The sequence below is a fragment of the Monodon monoceros genome, unplaced genomic scaffold, assembly GCF_005190385.1.
Source record: "Monodon monoceros isolate NGI ecotype Baffin Bay Population unplaced genomic scaffold, NGI_Narwhal_1 Super_Scaffold_14, whole genome shotgun sequence".
In the NCBI taxonomy this organism is placed as follows: Eukaryota; Metazoa; Chordata; class Mammalia; order Artiodactyla; family Monodontidae; genus Monodon; species Monodon monoceros.
This window is the reverse complement of record NW_021703770.1, coordinates 71,546,688-71,567,877: the sequence shown is the minus strand read 5'-3', so window position 1 is coordinate 71,567,877 and position 21,190 is coordinate 71,546,688. Positions and strand designations below refer to the sequence as shown.

At 46.0% G+C, this 21,190-nt stretch overlaps 1 protein-coding gene across 1 annotated transcript; it reads right to left on the bottom strand.

The window, feature by feature from the left end:
* Positions 1 to 4,613: 4,613 nt before the first annotated feature.
* PENK (proenkephalin) lies at positions 4,614 to 8,962 on the bottom strand. The gene is made up of 3 exons (XM_029223061.1): positions 8,789 to 8,962; positions 8,210 to 8,350; positions 4,614 to 5,599 (listed from the first exon to the last, which is right to left on the bottom strand). The coding sequence occupies exons 2-3, from the start codon at positions 8,345 to 8,347 to the stop codon at positions 4,946 to 4,948; spliced, it is 792 nt and encodes a 263-aa protein (XP_029078894.1). The 5' UTR covers positions 8,348 to 8,350; positions 8,789 to 8,962; the 3' UTR covers positions 4,614 to 4,945.
* Positions 8,963 to 21,190: the final 12,228 nt, after the last annotated feature.

Genomic DNA, 21,190 nt, shown 5'->3' with positions numbered 1-21,190 from the left:
AGAGGATGACTCTGCAAGACCTGGATGAAGGGGATTCCTTGAAACTACTCATCAAAACCTGGGAATCCCCTTAGAAATGCTCCCTTCACCTTGCTGAGGACGGTGCTGGGAGGACCTCCCCCTTCTACTAATGGCAGGAGACCCTGGGGACTCACAGGCACCCAGCTGGGAGGGGGCTGCTCTACCAAACACTCTACCTCATGTTCCAACCATGAAAAAACATGGCAGGGAGATCGTAAAGCATATCGGGTATTCTGCCAGCAATGCCATGGAGTCAGTCTATGGGCAGGGTTATAGGCGCGCTGTGGAGATTGTAACCGGGAGGTAAAAAAAGTGACTCCTGGGGGTATTTTATAGTTGAAAAATCTCATGCATTTATGTCATGGTTTAAGGCCATTTACCACAGAGCAGAAAATAGTTCAGATGCATAACTTGAAAAATACATTTGAAAAGCAAAAGAATAACTAAAGATACCCAAGTGGTCAATAAGCGTATACGGTGGTGTTCCGTCTCATTAGTAATTAGGGAAATGTAAATTAAAACAGAATGGCTAAAATTTAAAAGAGACAGTATGAAGTATTGGTGAGGCATACACTGCGGTTAGGAGTCCAAATTAGTACACTCTTTAAAAGCTGTTTGGCGTGACAGCCTACAGTTGAACCTATGCATATCCTAGTATCTGGCAAATCTACTCTAGTTATATTCCCAAGAGAAATGTGTCACCTGTGATAAGCGACATGGTCGCAGCAGTATTTGCAATAACCCCAAACTGGAAACAACGTGAGCCTCCATTAATAACAAAATGGGACGTGCATTATTTTCAGGCAATGGAATACTGTTTGGCAATAAAAATAATAAGCCAGCCACAGCTATATGCAACGGGATGGTTGAATCTTGTCAATATAACGCCAGCCACGCAGTTAAATAGAAAAAAGTGTATTTTCTTTTTATGGAAAGTTTTAAAACATACAAATTAATCAATGGTTACAGAAGTTAGGAGAGTGGTTACCTTTGGGGAACAGGGGAGAGCTACTTATTCGGAAGGGCATGTGAGTGGGTGCTGGTGATGCTGTATTCTAGGTGTCAGAGGTCTTCTGTTTCTTCTGTTTCTTGACCGGGATGATGGTTCATGGGTACGTTTGTTTGCAGCTTACGATGTACACTTACGATGTGTGGACTCCTCTGGAGATATGTTATACTTGATTAAAAAAAAAAAAAAGCTAAGAGAAAAAGTATAAGCACATGACATAGATGGGTATGTTTAAACTATTGCCTAGTTCCCGCTGCTGATGTGAATTTTGCAGTCCAAGTCCCTGAGAGGCCCAGGTGAAGGACACTTGGTCTCTGAGAGACCAGGGGTGAGGGGTACCTGATCCCTGAGAGGATCAGGTGAGGGATAGGCGGTCACTGAGAGCCTGGGGGTAAGGGATACCTGGTCCCGAGAGGCCCAGGTGAGGCAGGGCGAGGTGGAGAAAAGCCCAAGACCCACTAGTACCAGCTGGGTGTTTTGAAGCCGGTAGCTAGCCCTGTGGGCGCTGACCCTGGCGGGGCTGAAGCATCCGTGCGTATTACCGTGTTAGCGTATTCCCACCCCTACTGAGCTTCCGCTCACACCATCAGCTGGGATTTCAACCCAGGCAGGCTGGCCCCAGAGGTCACAGGTTATCACCTCCCAGGAGGAACCAGATCAGGACTCAGGCTCGGAGGTGGAGCTGGGGAGCCCCCGTGCCAGGACAGGTACAGAGTGGAGCAGTGCCGCCCTCTGCAGTCTGTGGGGATCAACTCTGTAAAAGGCGCACAGAGTTTCCCAGAGACCCTCTCAGAGAGCTGCAGCTTCCAGTTCATCTTACCCTACACTCTAGCCCATCAACTCGAAGTCCTCATCCTGGGCTACTCCCACCCCTTCCGCGGTTATGGGGCCCAGAGCACCTGTGCTGGACGCACGCTGAGCGCCACAGCCAGGGCACAGTTATTTGCGTTTACAGGAGCATCCCACTAGCTATCTACCTTACATTTGATAGCACAGGAGATCAGCTCGGTGCTTTGTGACCACCTGGAGGGGTGGGATAGGGAGGGTGGGAGGGAGGGAGATGCAAGAGGGAAGAGATATGGGGACATATGTATATGTATAACTGATCCACTTTGTTATAAAGCAGAAACTAACACATCATTGTAAAGCAATTATACTCTAATAAAGATGTTAAAAATAAATAAATAAAAGAGCATCCTAGGGGCCTCTTAGGCAAATGCCCCTCAGCATTTAAATAGGAAAGTCTTGAAAATGAAAGCCTTTAAGAGATAAAGCTGGTGATGGTATTTCAGACTGAAGGCTGGACAGCCTGGGGGATATCTGGGGACACAGGAAGACCCACCCAGCACCCCTTGAGCCACAGGAGTCACGTTCTGTGCACAGCCGCCCTTGCTGTGCACACAATGTGACCTTACTGTTAAGGTCAGCCTGAGTGAGGTCCTTGCTTCGTTTGATGTTCCGGGCAGGAGTTGACAGCCCCACGTGCAGCCAAGGGGAACGAACCATCTTGTCCCATGGTCTTTCCCTTCTCTCCTCCCTTCCTCTGTTTCCCCGTCCCTCTCCTCTGTTCCTTCCCTCCCTAAACATTTGTGGTGCATCCACGAGGCCCTCAATTCACCACCCTCAGAAGAGGCCCCAGATGGTGAAGTAGAGGGCCAGACGTTTGTCTGTTAGCTACCCTGAGCACCTGAGCTCGGTCTGCACAGCTACCCCAAGTAGAAACGAAAAGGCTCCCCGGGAAGAACTATGCTTGATTTGAAAAAGAGTGCATATTCATTTGACTGTATTTTCTCATACATATTGGATGAGATATATATGTACACATATTGTTTTACTGTAACATAATAATTGGATTATTATCTTAAAGTGAAGGAACCAGTCGTTCTGCTTTTACTGTCTCCGGGGTGCAGGCTGGATTTCTGTTTCTCAGATTTGGGTATCCTTAGTTTTAAGGGAGAGAATTTTTTTTTTAAACATCTTTATTGGAGTATAATTGCTTTACAATGGTGTGTTAGTTTCTGCTTTATAACAAAGTGAATCAGCTATACATGTACATATATCCCCATATCTCCTCCCTCTTGTGTCTCCGAGGGAGAGAATTAAGTGACTTTTTTTCCCTCAAAGGACTAGCCCCTTGTCTCTCAAATCTGACCTGCAGATGGGTTTTGTTTGGGCCACACTGGTTTAAATGGAATCAATAGGCCGAAATTAAGAACTTGAGATATTATCGTGAAAATTGAGGTTTCAGATTTCTTTGGAAAAGTACTGGGCTGGCGTTTCCAAGGGAAAGAGTTGGCTCAGGTTGAATAGAGACCCAAGATCTCTGATGTGTTTCAGCCCTATCATTTCTTACTGCTCCAGACACGGATTTCCACAGGCCTGCTGCTGTTTATCAGCTCCTTTCCAACCTGCTTCAAACGCTTACATTACCTGCATCTCTAGTTCAAAAGGAGGAGGAAAGATCACGGAGATAGCTGCTGGTGGGGATCAGTGAGTGGCAGGGACCTGTGACCCCTTGCACTGACCGGGGGGACAGCACATGGCCGTGGGGAGGTCCCGGGAACCCAGCAGGGCTGGACTCAGAGGGGCGGTGGGCGGCCCCATCGGGATACAGCACATGGTCTTGCACAGACCTGGGTTGCAGAGCAGAGGCTCTTCCCCTGTCTCCCTCAGTTGCTAAACTCTGATTTGGGGGGAAGAACGCAAAAGAAAGGATGAGTGAGGGTCCTGGGAAAATGACTCAGTGGATGGGAATTTAGCTGCAGGTGGTTTCAATTAGAAAAACAAAGACATGTTACCTTTTTTGTACCTGTTGTTCCAAATGTTTTAATTAATGTGAAGTAGTCATAAACTCCTTGTGTGATGAGAATTTGCCTTGCAAAACATTCATAATACCTTGCCCAGTGATCTGGTCACCAAATCCCTCCATTCATGCATCTGTCCATTCATCAGATTCTGGAGGACCCACCGGGGTTATGGTGTAGGGGGTGGACAACAGTGGAGATAGAGACACAAGTCCTTCCGATTCTTGGTAGTGGCCTGGATGAGAGACAGGGAACTGGAGTGGAAAGGACATTGCTTGGGAGCAAGAAGTTTCGGGTCTTAATTCCATTTCTATCCTTCAACTGCTGGGCAATCTTGGGCCAATGAATTGACCTTTCTGGGCTCCACTTTCTGTATTTGTAAAATGGGGCTAAATTATCTTTAATTTTCTTTTTAATTGACGTCTAAAATATTTTGCTGAAGAAAAGAGACATAAACATTTGGATGTAAATGCAGAGTTCCTTATATATGAGGGTACAGTTTGTATCTTTATTAGGCTTTGGTTATTCCTCACGTACCTGGATTCCAGAAACGAGAGTGGAAATACATTTTGTTTTGCTACTGTGTTTGCTCATCTAAGATGTCATATACAAGGAATTAAATGAAAAATGTTTTTGCAGCCTCAGCAGTTGGAAGAGGAGGGGGCCAGCGATGCTTCTGTTGAAAGCAGATGGTTTCACTGTCTGTGAGTTTAGGATATGCGGTGGAAACCTAAGGGCGAATGAGAGCTTCGGAGGGGAAGAAACTTGCAAGAATGTTGTGCAGTTGGGGTGATGGGTTTATTATATCTACATACAAGTATGCATTTATTGGCGTTTTGTCAAAAATAAAGGACAAGGTAATACCAAAAACTATTTGAGCATGTAAACAAGACAGCTGCAAGAGACCAATACTTAAAGGCTTAAGGATTCTCAAAAGAACACAGGACCTGGAATGACAGCTTTCAGGTTGTACAGTTAAGTTATCCAGACAATCAAGTCAACTGTATAATGCAAGCAACACAGGACAATACAACACGACCGGTGAAGCAGTCTCTCACTGGGGGGTGGAGGAAGGCTTGCTGGGGCCTGGGCTCACTGATGGGAAAGGGGATTAAAATCTCATAAATCCTCCATATCTTTTCTCCATTTCGGGAACTTCCTTTGAGTAACTTTCACCTTCTTCGTCAGAGGGCAGGGAATCTGCAAAGCGCTTGAGGAAGCCGCCATACCTTTTCTGGTAGTCCGTCCACCACTCCGGGCGACCCACTCTTCTCATGAAGCCGCCGTACCGCTTCTGCAGCTCTTTGGCTTCGTCTTCCAGCTGGGGGCTTCTCTTTAAGCCTCGCATGAAGCCCCCGTATCTCTTGCTCACGTCTGCGTCATCCCTGCCTTCCTGGTGGGGAGCCCCTTCTCGCTGGTTCCCCTCTCCCAGCAGCTCTTTCAGCAGGTCGGAGGGATTGCCTATGGAGTCGTCTTCCTCCGTATCCTTCTTCATGAAGCCCCCGTATCTCTTGCCAAGGATTTCACCTCCATTTGCCTCTTCCTCCGGCTCCAGGGGATACAGCTCATCCATCTTCTTTATGAAGCCTCCATACCTCTTCATGAAGCCCCCGTACTTCTTGGCGAGCAAGCGGTGGTCCTCCTGTTTGCCGAGGGCACTGTTGCCGTCTGGAGGGAGCTCCAGCTTGGACAGCTGCAGAAGCTCCTTGCAGGTGTCCCAGGTCTTGAGAGAAGGCAGTTTCCCCTCACATTCCAGTGTGCAAGCCTGGGAAAAGAATTCGATTTAGTGATAAAAAGAGGCTTTTCTGATTTCGTTCATCAAACACATTTTTTTTTTTTTAGACCACTCTATGCTTGCTTTGATGTGGAAACTCCCACATAATGGTCTCATTTTCCTTATTACAACTTTTTGCTGTACTGAACAGGCAAATCAAAGGAAATTCAGAAGGGGGGAATCAAATTAGAATTTTTCTTTGCATTTTAACAGATTGTATATGCTGTGCCCTTGCAATATTGTAAAGATATTTTCCCACCCAATTTTAACCTATATATGATATTTCCTAGCAATTCAGGGGTTTTTATGGCCCCCTGAAGTCTACTTATAGAGCCCAGTTACCAACCCATGATTTAGACATAAAAACCAGGCATTTTCTGGAGATTTAAAAATATATTGGTAGGGATTCCCTGGTGGCACAGTGGTTGAGAGTCCACCTGCCGATGCAGGGGGAGCGGCTGGGCCCATGAGCCATGGTCTCTGAGCCTGCATGTCCGGAGCCTGTGCTCCGCAACGGGAGAGGCCACAACAGTGAGAAGCCCACGTACCGCAAAAAAAAAAAAAAAAAAAAAATATATATATATATATATGTATATATATATGTATATTACTTAATATGAAATACACACATTATTTTCACAATGAAAGGAAGCATTTTATTAGTGCAACAAAATTCTTTAGGGTATATATTTAAGCAGCTCTTAATGATTTATTTATTAATTTTCTTTGTGTCTAAGAAAATTAAATATATGCATATATAAAAATCTAAAGATCTAATTAAAATGGTTCTGTTTTATTCTTGACATCTGATTAAGAAATCAAAACATCATTAAAAATTTAAGATGTTCAGGTGTCAAGAATATTTCCATCCTAAAATGAAATTTAAATAATCTGTTGGCCAAAAATTAATGTTGAATATTTGTATACTGTTACCAAAAGGCTTTTAAAAAGGGATTCCTTCAAAAACAAATAATGGCAAATAATCGGAATAGCACAGTCACAGAATGGAAGTGGTGTTAACTTATATGCTCCTGTAGCCATCTGTGAATTTTTGTATTATTCACCCTCTGTGTTAGAGGGTAAATTCAATTTGGACATCAATCATGGCATGCCTGCTCATCTTTGTATCCACCACAGAATGAAGCACAAGTGTCTTTCACATGCTAGAAACTCAATAAATATGTGTTACATTGGTTTTACTACATAGTTCTGGCTAAGCAACCTAATTTCTCATGTGTCTTTTTCATCTAAGTGAAAATTCCAGAGCTGCTATAATTCTAACAATATAGTCATCAACAAGCCTTTTTTCACAGAGAAAATAACAATCGTAAATGTAAGCTGCAATAGAGAACTAACCAGTTAAACAAAAAACAAATCAGAAAGAAAAAAGATGGATGAAGGGGATTGTTACCCCTACTTGAGATGCAGCATTTTTCTCAGAGTTTAAATATAAAGCCCTACTACTTGTCTTGTCAAATGAAGTGGATCAGGTAATCCAATGGAACGAAGAAACATTTAACCTGAAATATACACCTTGGGTTTTGTGGAATCCTTTCCTTAATTTTTGTCCCTGTTTTATGCATCTACATAATAAAATTGCTTCAAAAGCTCTAGTGAGGAGCTGAGCTCTTTGGATTAATACATTATTCTCTGCCCAACTTAAGTTATCACAGAAGTTCAACAAATTGAGGAGACAGTGCAAAGGAATTATTGGGGGAACTAGTTAAAATGAAGCTTCCTGAGTCCCAGCTTCAGAGATTCTGACTCAGTAGAGCAACAGGAGTGATTCAAGAGCACACAGACTATGATTAGAAAGACGGTTCTTTTGACCTTAGATTCCCCCCCCCCCCCCAACTCCAAGCCCCTGTGTAATTTATCTTTGCATTGCGGCCACCTCTTTGGACTCCGCCACGTCTCCTGTGCCCTCTTCATAGCCAAAGTAAACTGCTGTCTTAGTAGGTGTTACAAAAGTACGTTCTAGACAAGACAGAAGTTGAATTCCAGCATCACTTGCTGTCTGTAAAACGGTGGCTGACCTCTTTCTCTCCAGCCTCCTGCGGTCTCCCTTCCTCCCCTCCCCTTATCCCTTCCCCATCCCATTGCTCTCTCTTACCCGCAAGTGAGGGTCAGGGTCTGAGAGACCTGAGCTTAAAAGGGCTAGAGATATGACATTCGAATAAAGGCAGCGGAATATCACTAATAAAAAAGTCTATATTCTTTGCGGGAAGCATGGGAAGATGGCTGTGTGCGGAAGGAGCCCTTGGTGGGCTACGTGAGGAGGCGGGGTAACTGAGCATCTTCCTGGCGGCAGGTGAGGCGACAACCCAGTGCTCTCCGAGGTGCTGAAGACAGTACAGCTCGGGGCTCCCGCCTCCCCGGGGTGAAAACAAACTTGGTTTGCGCGGAGACCCCGCCGCCCTTTCCGGTCCCTAGATAGTCGTGGGTCCCGAGAGCTACTTGGTCAGCGTTCGGGGAACAGTCGGGACGCCTGGGTCACCACGGGTCCGCGCCGGCTGTGACCACGAGATGCGCCGCGCGGAGGACCCGGGCTGTCCGCGCAGGGTCGCGGTTACCAGCTCCCGCGCCGCGCGGAACACTCACCAGCGGGTTGAGATCGGTCGGGCGCGCCAGGCGGTAGATGCAGGTCGCGCAGTCCTGGCTGCATTCCGCCCGCACGGTCGCCAGGAGCCCGGGGCCGAGCGCCAACAGCCAAGTGCAGAGTCTCAGGAACCGCGCCATGGTCTGCGGGGAGAGGGCACACGAACTCCGAGCCCGCCCGGGGCGCAGAGCGGCTCCCTGGCAGGGACTCCTCGCGGGGCAGCTGCAACGGGGCGTTCGTCGAGCCCGCCGGGACACTCTTTCCCGGTCCCCTCGCCCGCCTGGGGGACGGCTCCGATCGCCTCGCGGTTCCCGAGTTGTCACTGTCACCCGGACCCCGGGGCGGCCCCAGACGCTCGCTCCCTTTCCGGGCGGCCGCTGGCCCGGGCAAGATTCTGGAGGGAACTACGGAGACCAAATTCGAGAGCGCGCCAGCCCGGGGAGGCGCGATATTGACCCGGGTCACATACAAGGAGCGGAAGAAAGTTGGGGAACCCCATGCAACGCAACGCGGAATAAAACGCAGCTGGCGGACGGCCCCAAACCCACGCAGCAAGGCGAGCTTTGGCCAAGTTCACTCACGTTGCCACTGTTCCGGGCGCACAGGCTGGTCGGAGAAAGCCGGTGCGGGCGACTCCAGGAGGGAGAGGAGAGCAAGGCAGGCGGGCGGCGCGGGGCTCACCGTCACGGTCCTCGGCGTCGCCGCGGCCGCAGCGCGGGGTTGGGGGCCCGCCTCTACAGCCTCCCTCGCCTTCCGGGCTGCGGCGGCCGGAGCCACTTTATAATTCGCCCCGGAGCGCAGGAGGCGTGCGCGCCCCAATCGCCGGCGGGCTGCCGCTGACGCAGGCCCTACGCCGGCCGCGTGCCGCCCCCGCCGGAAGGGGGGTCCGGACCGCGGCGGGAGGATGCGCGTGGCGGCCCACCCCTCGGCCGGGTGACACACCAAGGCAGTTAGGAAAGTTGGGAAGAGAGTGGGATGAGATCAAGGGCCCCCGCGCAAAGTCACTGCCATCGCCCTCCCCGGCGTGCGGGCTCCGGTCGAGGGCCCAGGCGGGAGGGGGAGTTAGCGGGGCACACGGAATGTGCTGGAGACCCTCCGAGTATGTGCGGGGGTACCCGTCCCCCGCCTCCTCCTGGAGCTGCCCCGCGGCCCGGGTGGGCGCCGGGCACAGCCGTCCGGAATGTGGTCACTTGTCCACCGGTCTGTCCCCGCCCTAGACTCCCTTGCTGACAGCGGCAGGCGCGTAGTAGGCGCTCAGTTAACAGTTAAAGGAATGACTGATTGAAACTTTCCGGGGATCTTAAAATCTCTGGACAGAGCTTTCCCCTTTCTCGTTAGTGAGACCCCTTGCCAAGCGCGCACGCGGTAAAGCCCACGCTTCGTTAACGATGTTTCCACCTACCAGGGTGTCCTGGGGGATTTCCACGAGTGAGACTGGGTGCGGGGCCGGGGCGATGTCCGCATCAGGGCTGGTGGCCAAGGAGCGAGGTTGGAGGGACGCGGTACCCAGGGCGTCTGGGGCTTGGGGCGCGGCCAGGCAGAGCGCCGATGGCGGAGGCTGGGGCCGTCGATTGAGACCCGCTCGCCATCCTCGCTCTGCGGAAGATTGCCAGGAAGCAAGCCATTTACCTTGTCTGAGGCCTTAGTTTCCCCATTTGGAAAATAGGGACAGAGGTAATGAGGGACAATAGGGCCGGAGGCTACCCATAGGGTTCCGGAGAGACGCAAATGAAATAATGGACCAAAGCACATAGCCTTGTGCCTGGCACATAGCAAGCCTTAAAAACGTGTTTCTAACCCTGCCATCCATCTGCCTTTAGGTTTGTCTATCATTTACTTAAACTACGTTTATTGTTTATTGATCGATCCATCCATCTATGTATCTATCAATCCTGGTCTTAGAGGGAAATCACAGAGTCCCACAGCTCGTACACAGAGAAAGAATCCCAGTGCTTTCCCAGTCAAAGCACCTTCTGCAAAGGATGCGCCAGCACTTGGACCTTCGCGCGGACCAGCCGCCGCAGGGCTCTTCCGAGCTCGGGCCGCGCTGCGTCTCCCACTCTGGTCACTAGAGGGCAGCGCTCTGCTGCGTAGGTCTGGGCTCCGGGGAGGGGTCTTAGGGTGCCAGCCGCGGACACGCAGCCGAGAGGCTGCGGAGCACCTCTCGCGCCCTGCCTGCCACCCGGGCAAGGCAGCCCTGCACCGGGCCGGGAAGCGGAGCGCGGGGCTACGGCGGCAGAACGCTCCACACAGATCGGAGGAGCCAGCATTGACATCTTGCCGGAAAAGCAGAACGTTTCCCCTTCGACGTTTTAGGCTTTTCACATGGACGAGGGTGGAGAGCTGGTGATGCTGTCTCCAGCCACATACCCGTCCCCCAGCAGGAACTAGGTTTCCCCCTGCTGCCCGGGGTTTGGAAAGGCAGCGACTGCACTGCAGTACTCAGTGCGAAAGCCGTGCACGAACAACCGGGCCTAAAAGGAGAGAAAACTTGCTATATCTGAGCACTGGCATCCTGGGGATCACCCAGGTATGAACTTTAAACACGTAACCGGGGCCAAAGGCTGAGACCCGCGTGTGAGTGACCGCACCACGTGCTGTTTCCCTGGGTACACAGTGCTGGACGCCGAAAGACCCCTTAGAATCTTGGAAAAGTAGAAGCTGAAGACTGAAAGTGGACTTGGGGATAAGTTGTTCCAACCTTTATTCTATAGACGGGAATAACGAGGATCCGAGCATACAAGTGACGTCCAAGTGACCGGCCCAGACAGAACGAGGCAGAACCAGGTCCCATCACACCTCTCTAGGGAGAGGTCCTCCCCCCGCCCCTCCCCTCACACCCTCAGGCCTGTTTTTTGTTTCTGTTGGAACAATCACTGTCTGCTCTGAGTTAGTGTCTCTTGGCGAACCTGCATCATTCTCTGAGGCTTAAATTAATTATTTATCTATTTTTGGCTGCATTGGGTCTTCGTTGCAGTGCGCGGGTTTCTCATTGCGCTGGCTTCTCTTGTTGCAGAGAATGGGCTCTAGGCACACGGGCTTCAGCAGTTGTGGCACGTGGGCTCAGTAGTTGTGGCTCACGGGCTCTAGAGCACAGGCTCAGTAGTTGTGGCGCATGGGCGTTGTTGCTCCGCGGCATGTGGGATCTTCCCGGACCAGAACTCGAACTCGTGTCTCCTTTATCGGCAGGCGGATTCTCAAACACTGCACCACCGGGGAAGCTCTCTGAGGCGTTTTAAATGTCAGGAGAGAGAGAAAAGGAAAGAGAAGGCTGTCCCCTAGGAGTAGGGTGGGGATACTGACTGCCCCAGCACCCGCCTAGATGCTTGGGGTGTAGATGGTACTGAGTGAATGTGTGTTGACAGACTGACTGGAGGGATGCAGTGGGGAGAGGTGGGTGTGGTTTGCCTGCCCCAATCAGCGAGGATCTCTTCCTACCACCCTCCCCCATCTACCCTGGGGCTACAAGACATACATTTCTGTGTTCATTCCTTTATATTTGAACAGTGGTAGTGAGTTCCAAGGGATTCATTTTTTCACGATCCTCTAGATATTTATCAAGCACTGATAGATTTTGCCTTATCTTCTGGGAAAAAGCTTTAGAAATCAGACTCAAAAAAGAGAAGGGAACCTTCTCTTAAAGCATTTAATCCACAGAATTCTGATTCCCAGGTTGTGATCAAGACCTCACCTTCTTCTGATCCTAAGGTCCCAAACATCAGACGAAAGAGATTCATTCTAGAGACCAAGAAATGTGGCTTTGAAGCCCCGATGATGAGCAGTGTTTTACTCAGTGCTTACGTATCCTGGGAGCCTGTAGGAGGGATTTTAACAAGTCCTTTCAGGGTCCTTTTCCATCATTTCCGGGATGTCTTTCAGGTTCCTCTCCTTCCCTCCACTTCCCGCCTCCCAAACACACATCCTTCGTTATGGAAACTTGCTTTTCTGCCCCTCTCTCTGTAAGACAGCAGCAGTGGGAACAAGGCAGTTCCGCACTCTGGGGATAGTGTAACGTTTCAGCATAAAAGCACCATGTTCTCACATTTCAGATGTCTGGAGTCACACCAGAGGCAGGGCAAACTTGCGCATTTTCAGTTACACTGTAAAGTGTGGGCTTTGCAAGATAGGATTCTGTGAGCTGGGCATGTTACCGTGAAGGACCTCTGTGAAGGTGTCTTCTTCAGACTGGCACACAAAGAGCACCGTGGCAGAGAGGGTGTAAGCGGAGCTGGTGGGAAGATGATTTGTGCTGTAATAAATCCCCATTCTAAGGAGGGTGAATGCTGGCACATCCTCACCCTCAAACAGCCAGGGAGCAAAATAAACCCCTTGGAAGAAAAAGGAACCTGGTACAAAGTTGCCTGAAACGGAGTTTAAATAATAGAAACTGTGTCGATGTGTCAGAGAGAGAAAGAGAGTGAGGAAACAGTAACAAAGCAGCCAGGAAGGGAAACTAAAGGAAGCCTATGGAACACACTGTTTGCATCCTGTAAACTTAGAAAGACTTGATAAACTTAGCCTTCAACTCTCAGACGGGGAAACATACATTTTAGTGTTAAGTATAGGTAATTAGACCGCGAATAGAGCAAGTCACATGGTGACTCGTTGGATTCAAGGAAGACATAGCTGGGGATGCAACCAGACTCTGGAGCAGCTTGACTTTTGAAATGACTTCTGGAACTGCTTTGAAGGAATTTAACAGCCACCCCGGAGAACCAGGCATGTTAAAAAATTGTATTGCCTCATTGGACCTAATCCTTAGTTCATAACGTGACTTTGATTTGTTTTTGGTGGTTTCCAAAATCAAATTCAAGACCCCACCTGCAGGACCTGAAGAGAAGGGGATCAAAAGTATTAACTGAATGAGTGGACACATCCACCAAGAAAACGATTTCCGAAATCGAGGCAGTGCTAGAAGAGCAATTCAAAACAGGTTTTCAGTAACAATAAATCACTGTTGCAAGTGCAGTGGCTCCAGGTCACCAGCTTCTGGAGGGAACTCCTCTGCATACGACCCACAGCACAAGCTTTACACATGACAGATATTCAGTAAAGTCGTTTTTGAAAACCGTGTTCCTCTTGTAGCTACATCTTCCATAGCTCACATGCTCATGGGATGGACCCCCAAAGTCAAACTGTTGCCATAAAATTAAATAGAGGAAGAGCTAAACCCCGCATATACTCACTTCTAACTCTGTCATTACTCTCTTGGTATCTCTTTGGTTGTGCATAGACGTTACAGCTTAGACAAAAATATTATTTTGATGAATCTTGTGAAAATCAGTCTAGAGAAAGTGATCTTGTGTGGCACGAAATAGAATCAGAGGAGAAGAGTAAGGTCAAAATATATGCCTTTTTTCTACTCTGAAGCTGTTATCTGATTATACATTTAGTGGAAGAGCAACGTCAGGAAATATCTCAGCAGATGGCCTAGAAACTAACAAGTCGCATGATTTCATGCAGGAAAACAATTATTTTGCTCTTAAGAGTTTAGGATCAGAAAATACTAAGTTTAATTTCTGTTTTGTTGTCAGTTGAGCATGTAAACTTGGGAAAGTCAATCTCTAAACCTCATTTTTCTCGTCTCTATACAATGGGGAAAATAAAGCCAACCACACTAGTTTGTTGCATGGATTAAACGAAAAACTAATATGTATATACATATATACTGTGTAGGAATTCAATTTATATTAATGACCTTTTGTTGTGCTGTGTTAAACTTGAATTTCTGAGGCAGAATGGTTTTTTTCTCAGTTTCTGGATTGTCATGTTCTTGGCCTCTTATTTTTGAAGCTAAGATTTGGCTTCCTTATTGGAGTGTTCAAATAATGAAAACAAGTGACTATTTTGATAATGGTTGAAGGAAAAAGGCTATTTATCTACCTGGATCCAGCGCTCCAAATTAGAAATCACATCGATAGAGCAATTTATAATAACTGCGGGTAGCAAGCTGCTTCATAAAACTGTAATAAGATATTGCTGGAAAAGAGGACTTGGGCATGGCATGCACAGTTTGATCAACTGTTATTTTATTTGGGAGAGATTATGTCACATTAATCTTCAACACTTCTATGCGTGGCAGAGCCAATTAGGGGAGATAAGATGTAGAAGTGTTTGGATCAGAAAATCAGAAAATGTTTGGGGCACTCAGAGGCTCCCCAGGAGGGCAGGGTTCCTGGAACAAGTGGAGAAGACTGGAGAGAGAGTCCAGGAACAAGGCAGAGAGGCAGGAAGGAGCCTGTCGAAGGAGACAGCTGTCAGAGTGCAGGGTGTGTGAATGGGGAATTGATCTGCCATGGGAGCCTCCAGGGGAGTGGGCTGGGGGGCCGTGAGAGTGACGCAGGAAGGAAGGAAGTTGCTTAAGCGCTCTTGGGGGGGACTGCAGGGGAGCAGCTGGTCACTCAGGGATGCATGATGGACAGGGCATTGGCTCCCGTGAGCCCACCATTTTCTCTGCAATGCCCACTCCCACAGTGAGTTCTCTAAGGAGCCTGATGCCCCCAAGGAGATTTGCTCAGAGATGGGGGGTGGGGGGAGAAGAAATGCTTTTGTCCCTCATGTATAATACGTTTGTGTTTTTAACTTCATATCCCCCAGGGAAGACGTGGGAATAAGACAGAATGTGAGCCTTTGGGATCATCTCTTATCATTCGCCCAGTCCATCATCCTTCCCTAGAGGACCACACACACTTTGTTAATTAATGGACGTTCTCCAGGCAAGTCCTCCTTCAGCTTCTTGCCATATGTCCTCCAAACGTATTTGCTTCTTCCACTTAGATTGTCTCTGAATTCGCATGTGGCATACTCCCTAGCCCTCAGGAAGCTCAGGTCATTGACTACGTACTCCTCTCTTGTACGGTTAATTTTAGTTACTTCTTAGTCCTCATGCACTCTCATAAGAATAAAAACTTTCTTATTTTCTCTTGTTTTTTAAAAAGGGCACTATCTTAAACCTGCAATCATTCTCCTCCATGCTCAATATCTATCTAACTCCATCTTGGCAGTGAAAACTGTCGAAAAATGGTCTGATTCCTTCGTTGGCCCTTCCTCGTCTCCTCTACGAATTTCTTATGCCGCTGCCGGTTTACTTTTGCTCTTACCACTCCGGTGAAAACAGGACACGGTGACCTGTTAAGGTCAGTAGGAACTTTTAGATGAAAGCCCAAGAAACTCTTTTTAGACCTTATATTACTTGTCATATCTGCAGTACTGGACATATCATATCTGCAGTATTGGACACTTGTATCTGCAGTACTGGACACTTGTCATATCTGCAGTATTGGACACTTGTCGTATCTGCAGTATTGGACACGTCATATCTGCAGTACTGGACACTTGTATCTGCAGTATTGGACCCTTGTATCTAAAGTATTGGGCACTTGTTGTATCTGCAGTATTGGACACGTTGTATCTGCAGTGTTGGATATCGTTGTCCATTCCTTCTTTCTAGGAGTTCTCCCTAAAACTTTTCCTCTTCCTTTTTTGGCTGTGCCTTCTTACTCTATCTCCTGGACTTTTCTTTCTCCATCTGTCCTTTAAATGGTGATGTTCCCTATGGTTTTGTCCTGTGCCTCATCTCAAGTTACGTGTTCTGCTTGGGAACTCTTATCCACTCCAGGACTTTACCTCTCATCTATGCATCAATTATTTCTGTCTCCAGTTCTGGCTCCTCCTCTGTCTACATGAGGTTATCTCAATGTGTATGTGCTCTGGGCACCTCAAACTTGTCATGTGTTCAGCTGCTTAAATTATGTCTTCTTTGAATCTGCTCTTGCTGCGTATTCACCCTCAGTGGATGGCAGACAGAGGAAATCATTCTTTTTATTTTAAATTTAGCCGTTCTAATGGGTATGTAGTGACATCTCCTAACTTTAATTTGTATTTCTCTGATGACTATTTAAAAAAAATTTTACTGGAGTATAGTTGATTTACAGTGTTTTCTCTCATGACTATTAATGTTGAGTCTCTTTTCACATGCTGTTTGGTCATTCATATCATTTGTGATATGTCAGTTCAAATATTTTGCCCATTTTTATTGGGTCGTTTATGATTGAGTTGTCAGAACTCTTTATATATTCTGGCTACAGGCCTTTTGTCATAAATCTGTGTTATGAGTATTTTCTCCCAGTGAGGCTTGCCTCCTTATTTTCTTAACCATGTCTTTTGAAGAGCTAAAGATCTGTGTCTTGTTTAAGAAAATTTTGCCTACCCTAAGATTGTGAAGACACTCTCCTATTTTCTTCTACCAGTATTATAGTTCTGGTTGCTATGTTTAGGTCTTTGATATATATCAGGTTAATATTTGGGTCTGTGATAAGGGTCAAAGTAAATTTTTTTTTCAATAAACATCCAGTGTTCCAGACTATTTTTCCCATTGAATTATCTTGGCAACTTGGTCAAAAATCAATTGACCATGTAACTGTGGATCTATTTCTGAATTCTCTGTTCAGCTTTTTGTTCCACTGATCAATATGTTTACCTTTATGCTAACATTCCACACTGTCTTGATTACTGTAGCTTTATATGGAAATCAAACAGTAAATTCTCCAACCTTGTTCTTCGTAATTGTTTTAGCCATTACAGGTTCTTTACATTGCCATGTAAATTTTAGAATCAGTTCATCAATTTCTACAGAAAAGCTTGCTGGGATTTTGATTGGACTCATTAAATCTGTACATCAGTTGTGGGAGAAGTGACGTCTTAACAACTGTGTCTCCCAATCCATGAGCATGGTATATCTCTCTATATATTCAGGTCTTCTTTAATTTTTATCAGTTTTAAATGTATAGATATTGCATACATTTTATAAAATTTATTTCTAAGGATTTCATGCATTTTGATCTCTTTCAAATGGTATGACTTTAAAGTTTATTTTCCAGTTGTTTGTTACTAGTTCTGATTTTTTGTTAACAAAGAGGAACAAACTCTTTTTTGTTTTTTATTTTTATTGGAGTATAGTTGATTTACAGTGTTGTGTTAGTTTCAGGTGTACAGCATAGTGAATCAGTTCTACATATACATATATCCACTCTTTTTTAGATTCTTTTCCCATAGAGGAACGAACTCTTATAGGTTCTAACCTGATGTTATTCTACCTTAGATTATAATCGATAGTGCATTTCTCCACTCCTAGCCTGTAGGTGACTTCACAGAGTCTTCTTTTCATTCCCATGTGTAGGCACAGGGACTTGTATTTAATAGGCCTCAATAAAAGTTTTTTTGAATAAGAGTATCACTTTCAAGATCAAGTTCATTTTGGTTTAGTTTTCAAAAGACCATTAAAAAGCACTCAGGATTTAAAACTCTGGGGATTCTCATAGCTTGAGCTATATCTGAAAAGTAGAATGAAGTGATTTGACAGTTACTTGACTGATTTGAAAAATGTGGACTTTTTCTACACTTGATTGGCACCCAAAGTATTCATTGTTCATCTTAACAAGGTAAGTGTCAAATCACATCCTAGATTACATTATCTCAAGAGGGAAGTCTAATAAAAGGAGAAAAAGGAGAGGGAATGGCTCTCCTTGAGAGCCATGTGCATCACTCAGCCAAGGTGGAATTCAGCAAGGAGGATTCTGGGAGGTTAGTAGGACATATGGACTGGCATCTCCTCTCTCCTTTTGGCCTTTCCCGAATTCTTCCGGTTGGTGGTAGCTTGTTAGTTCCATGTTCCTTACTAGGACCTCCTGTTGTCCTAGTAAGGTTGGTGAGATGACTCACCGTAAGTGGTTACTATGGGGCCTGGCCAGGGAGGGCAGTTTCCGTCAGTGGTTCCCCTAACTTGAACGAGGATGCTTTCCAGTTCTCAAAACCATTGATCTAGCTGTGAACACTGCATTTGACATGGGCAGAAGTGTCCACGTCACGTGTCACTTTTAAGCCCTCCTTTTCCTTCCTCTTCCCTGCCTGCGTCTGTAGGGGCAGGGCTTCTGGCAAAGATTCTCTCCTTGACCAAACCCTAGCCCGACTCTCCTGAGTCTTCTTCTCCAGTAGACCTCAAACTTGGTTGAACAAACACTAATCCGGTTACTAGCAATGCAAGTCCTTCTCCCAAGGATGACTCTAGCTCCCCTTAAAGTGCCTGCCTGAGAAAACTCAAGGCTGCCGGAAGAATTTGCTGTTTGTTCCAGCCAAGACCTGAAGATAGGACCCCTGTCTCCAGCCTCTGTGGGAGGGGAGGAGATGAACTTCCATAAGTGCCAGCTGGCAAACCAGATGCATTTCCCATGGACCAATCCCTCCATCTCTTTCATGCTTTTTGTAAGGTCTCACTTCCCCTGATTCTACTGAGCTTCTGCTCACCCCTCCTTACTTTCTCACTCTCCCTTAAAGGCCCAGTCACCTCTATACAAATCAAAGATGAGGTCAGTCCCTGCTGGACTGTTTTCCCTACTGCAGTAGTATATTACCGATTAAAATGTGTCCTTGCTGCTTTGACTAGGGTCTTATTTGTTTGTCTTTGAAAGCACTCACACCCTGGAAGGTTCAGAGCCAGTCAGTATATGAGAAGCCCTTAGATGAACCCCAACGGTATCTTGCATGTAAAGCTTACTTCACAGTACTTGGTACTCAATTCCATTTTTGTGCCAGGGAGCATGTGGGCTCTCAGTAAGCATGTGTTGAGTGAACAGATGAATTGGTAGCAAGCTTGGCATTCAGACTTCCAGGGAGTGAGAGGCTGCTGTCCTAAAGATTAGATTTTCTTCCACACATCAAAAAAAGCAATTGTCTTATGCCAGATACTTAAGAACATGCAATTAGCAAGAGCCCAGATGAGATCACTTCCCATAAACTGAGCTGCCAAAATGAGTGAGAAAATGTAGTTTATGACTGAGGTTCTCCCTCTTAAGGGATGCTTAGAATAAACTCTGTTTTTAGTAGGGTGTGTTTGGTGCAAATAAAACATTTAAAATGTGTAAGCAGCCGTAGAAAGACTGCTATGGTAAGAAAGTGATTTGAAATTTTAAGTATTATAGCTTGTTTCCCTATGAAATGAAAAGATGATTCAGAAGGTGTAGAAATGTGATAGAACCACTGGCTCATGGAATAGTGGTGGATTTAAGTGCCTTTCACCCCCTCATATCCGGTGCCTCATGTAAGTAACACTTATAGAAAAACAGAGAGAATAAAAGACAAACACATATATACCCACTACCTGGATGGAATGTCTATGATAAATATCACCATACATTTCCCCATTTTAAAGGTAATGAACTGTCAAGAGGTAAAGCATTTTTTTCCTGCTCCTTTTCCATATTGTTGTGCTATCTCTGCCTTCAGAGTGACTCACTTCTGAGTATGTGGTTATATTCTCATCCATATATTTTTAAAACTTTGTTTCATCTCTTCGGGTTCATAAAATATACAGGGTCATGTTGATGTCTGTAGAATCACAGTTAAGATTTATCCATGTTAATACATGTATTTCTAGCTTAATCATTTTAATTGCTTTATGGAATGATTAAATCACAATTTAGGATTCATTACCTTCTTATGAGCATGTAGGTTATTTTCAATACAAACAGTGCTGCAGAGATACCCCTAAATGTATCTCATTGCCCTCATGTTCCAGAGACTCTCAAGAATCACACCCATGTTAGATTACCAAGGTGTTAGAGCAGGTGCCCCTTTAACTGCGTAGTTATTGGCACATTGTTCTCTGAAGCAGTTGTACTAATTTATGCTCCCAATAGCAGTATCAAAAGTTCTTTTTTCTCTACATCTTCTCCAAACTTGTTAGATATTAAAATTGTTACCAAGGGCTTCCCTGGTGGCGCAGTCGTTGAGAGTCCACCTGCCGTTGCAGGGGACATGGGTTTGTGCCCCGGTCTGGGAAGATCCCACCTGCCACGGAGCGGCTGGGCCCATGAGCCATGGCTGCTGAGCCTGCGCGTCCAGAGCCTGTGCTCCGCAACAGGCGAGGCCACAACAGTGAGAGGCCCACATACCGCAAAAAAAAAAAAAAAAAATTGTTACCAAGACCTTTTTTGACCCACTTAGAGTAATGAAAATAAAAACAAAAATAAACAAATGGGACCTAATGAAACTTAAAAGCTTTTGTACAGCAAAGGAAACTGTAAACAAGACTAAAAGACAACCCTCAGAATGGGAGAAGATATTTGCAAATGAAACAATGGACAAAGGATTAATCTCCAAAATATACAAACAGCTCATGGAGGTCAATATCAAAAAACAAACAGCACAATTTAAAAAAAATGGGGGAGGACCTTCAAGGTGGTGGAGGAGTAAGACGTGGAGATCAGCTTCCTCCCCACAAATACAACAGGAATACATCTACATGTGGAACAACTCCTACAGAACACCAGCCTCATCCACCAGAACACAGGCACCAATCCCCACCACCAAGAAGTCTACACAACCCACTGAACCAACATTACCCACTACGGGCAGACATCAAAAATAATGGGAAGTATGAATGTGCAGCCTGCGAAAAGGAGACCCCAAACACAGTAAGTTAAGCAAAATGAGAAGACAGAGAAATACGCAGCAGATGAAGGAGGAAGGCAAAAACCCACCAGATTAAACAAATGAAGAGGAAAGAGGCAGTCTACCTGAAAAAGAATTCGGAGTAATGATAGTAAAGACGATCCAAAATCTTGGAAATAGAATGGAGAGAATACAAGAAAAGTTTAACAAGGACCTAGAAGAACTAAAGAGCAAACAAACAATAATGAACAACACAATAAATGAAAGTAAAAATTCTCTAGAAGGACTCAATAGCAGAACACCTGAGACAGAAGAACGGCTAAGTGACCTGGAACATAAAATAGTGGAAATAACTACCACAGAGCAGAATAAAGAGAAGAGAATGAAACGAATTGAGGACAGTCTCAGAAACCACTGGGACAACATTAAACACACCAACATTCGAATTATAGGGGTCCCAGAAGAAGAAGAGATAAAAAGGGACTGAGAAAATATTTGAAGAGATTATAGTTGAAAACTTCCTTAATATGGGAAAG